Source organism: Hippocampus comes, unplaced genomic scaffold (assembly GCF_001891065.2).
Source record: "Hippocampus comes isolate QL1 unplaced genomic scaffold, H_comes_QL1_v1.1 C16779086, whole genome shotgun sequence".
Taxonomy (NCBI): domain Eukaryota; kingdom Metazoa; phylum Chordata; class Actinopteri; order Syngnathiformes; family Syngnathidae; genus Hippocampus; species Hippocampus comes.
In genome coordinates, this window is record NW_017838738.1 from 1 (window position 1) to 845 (window position 845).

The 845-nt window shown below is 51.7% G+C and overlaps 1 protein-coding gene across 1 annotated transcript; it reads right to left on the reverse strand.

Annotated features, from left to right (window-relative positions):
- Nucleotides 1-90: 90 nt before the first annotated feature.
- LOC109509129 (membrane-associated progesterone receptor component 1-like) lies at nucleotides 91-839 on the reverse strand (the record flags this gene model as incomplete). The annotated part of the gene is made up of 2 exons (XM_019859031.1): nucleotides 91-479; nucleotides 629-839. Coding segments are annotated over 2 exons (306 nt in total), but the record flags the coding sequence as incomplete, so codon positions are not given.
- Between the last annotated feature and the right edge of the window lie 6 nt (nucleotides 840-845).

Sequence of the window (845 nt, forward strand, 5' to 3'; positions counted from 1 at the left end):
AGAGAAGCAGAATTTCATAAGGGAGGAGTACACTTGGTCCATCTCTTAAAAAAAAAAAAATCTTCGCTTCACAAGTTACATTCGTTTTGACCCCCCCCCCTTCTTTCTGGAAGGCCACCCCCAACCCACCTGTGCTGCCTTAATCAACACAAACATACGTACTTATTTGAGCGTTACGTTTTGGATGACATCCAGGGTTGCAAAACAATGATTTGTAATCGCTCGAAGCTGATGACACCTCGAGGCAGCAGAAAGACAAGGTCGCGTTGACGCAACCTAAGGTAACCTTGGCGCCGCTCAACATTATCCCATTCACAACACAGAAGATTTAGCATGAAGGCATCCGCGTCCTTTTCCACCCCGCTATCATGCGCGTGGCATTCTTTAGTCTGCTTTCTTGTCCTTCCCTTCCTCGTCGTCTGTGTACTCCGTCGGCTCCTCGCCGGGCTTCAGCAGCTTGCCGATGTAGTCGTATTTAACTGGAACGGCAGAAAACGGGACAGATGTTTTGAAATTTCCCCTTACAGCTTGACAGTCAACACGAGCATGCGTTTCACAATAGCAGCTTCACCGGAAGAAAATAAAAAGGTCGATATGTGAAGACGGCGAGACCCTTGCGGGCACTCACACGTGAACTGCGCCTCCCACTCGGAGAGGCTCTCCTGCTGCGCGGCGCTCAGGTCGGACAAGTCGTCGTGCTCGTCTTTCAGGGCCTCCTGACCCAGGCAGAAGGTGGCCAGGCCTCGGGACGCGTCCCTGCCGGCGAACACGCCGTATGGACCGTCTGGGGAAACGCAAGATGGACATTGGACTGACACGTAGAATGAAACAACCGCAAACAATTC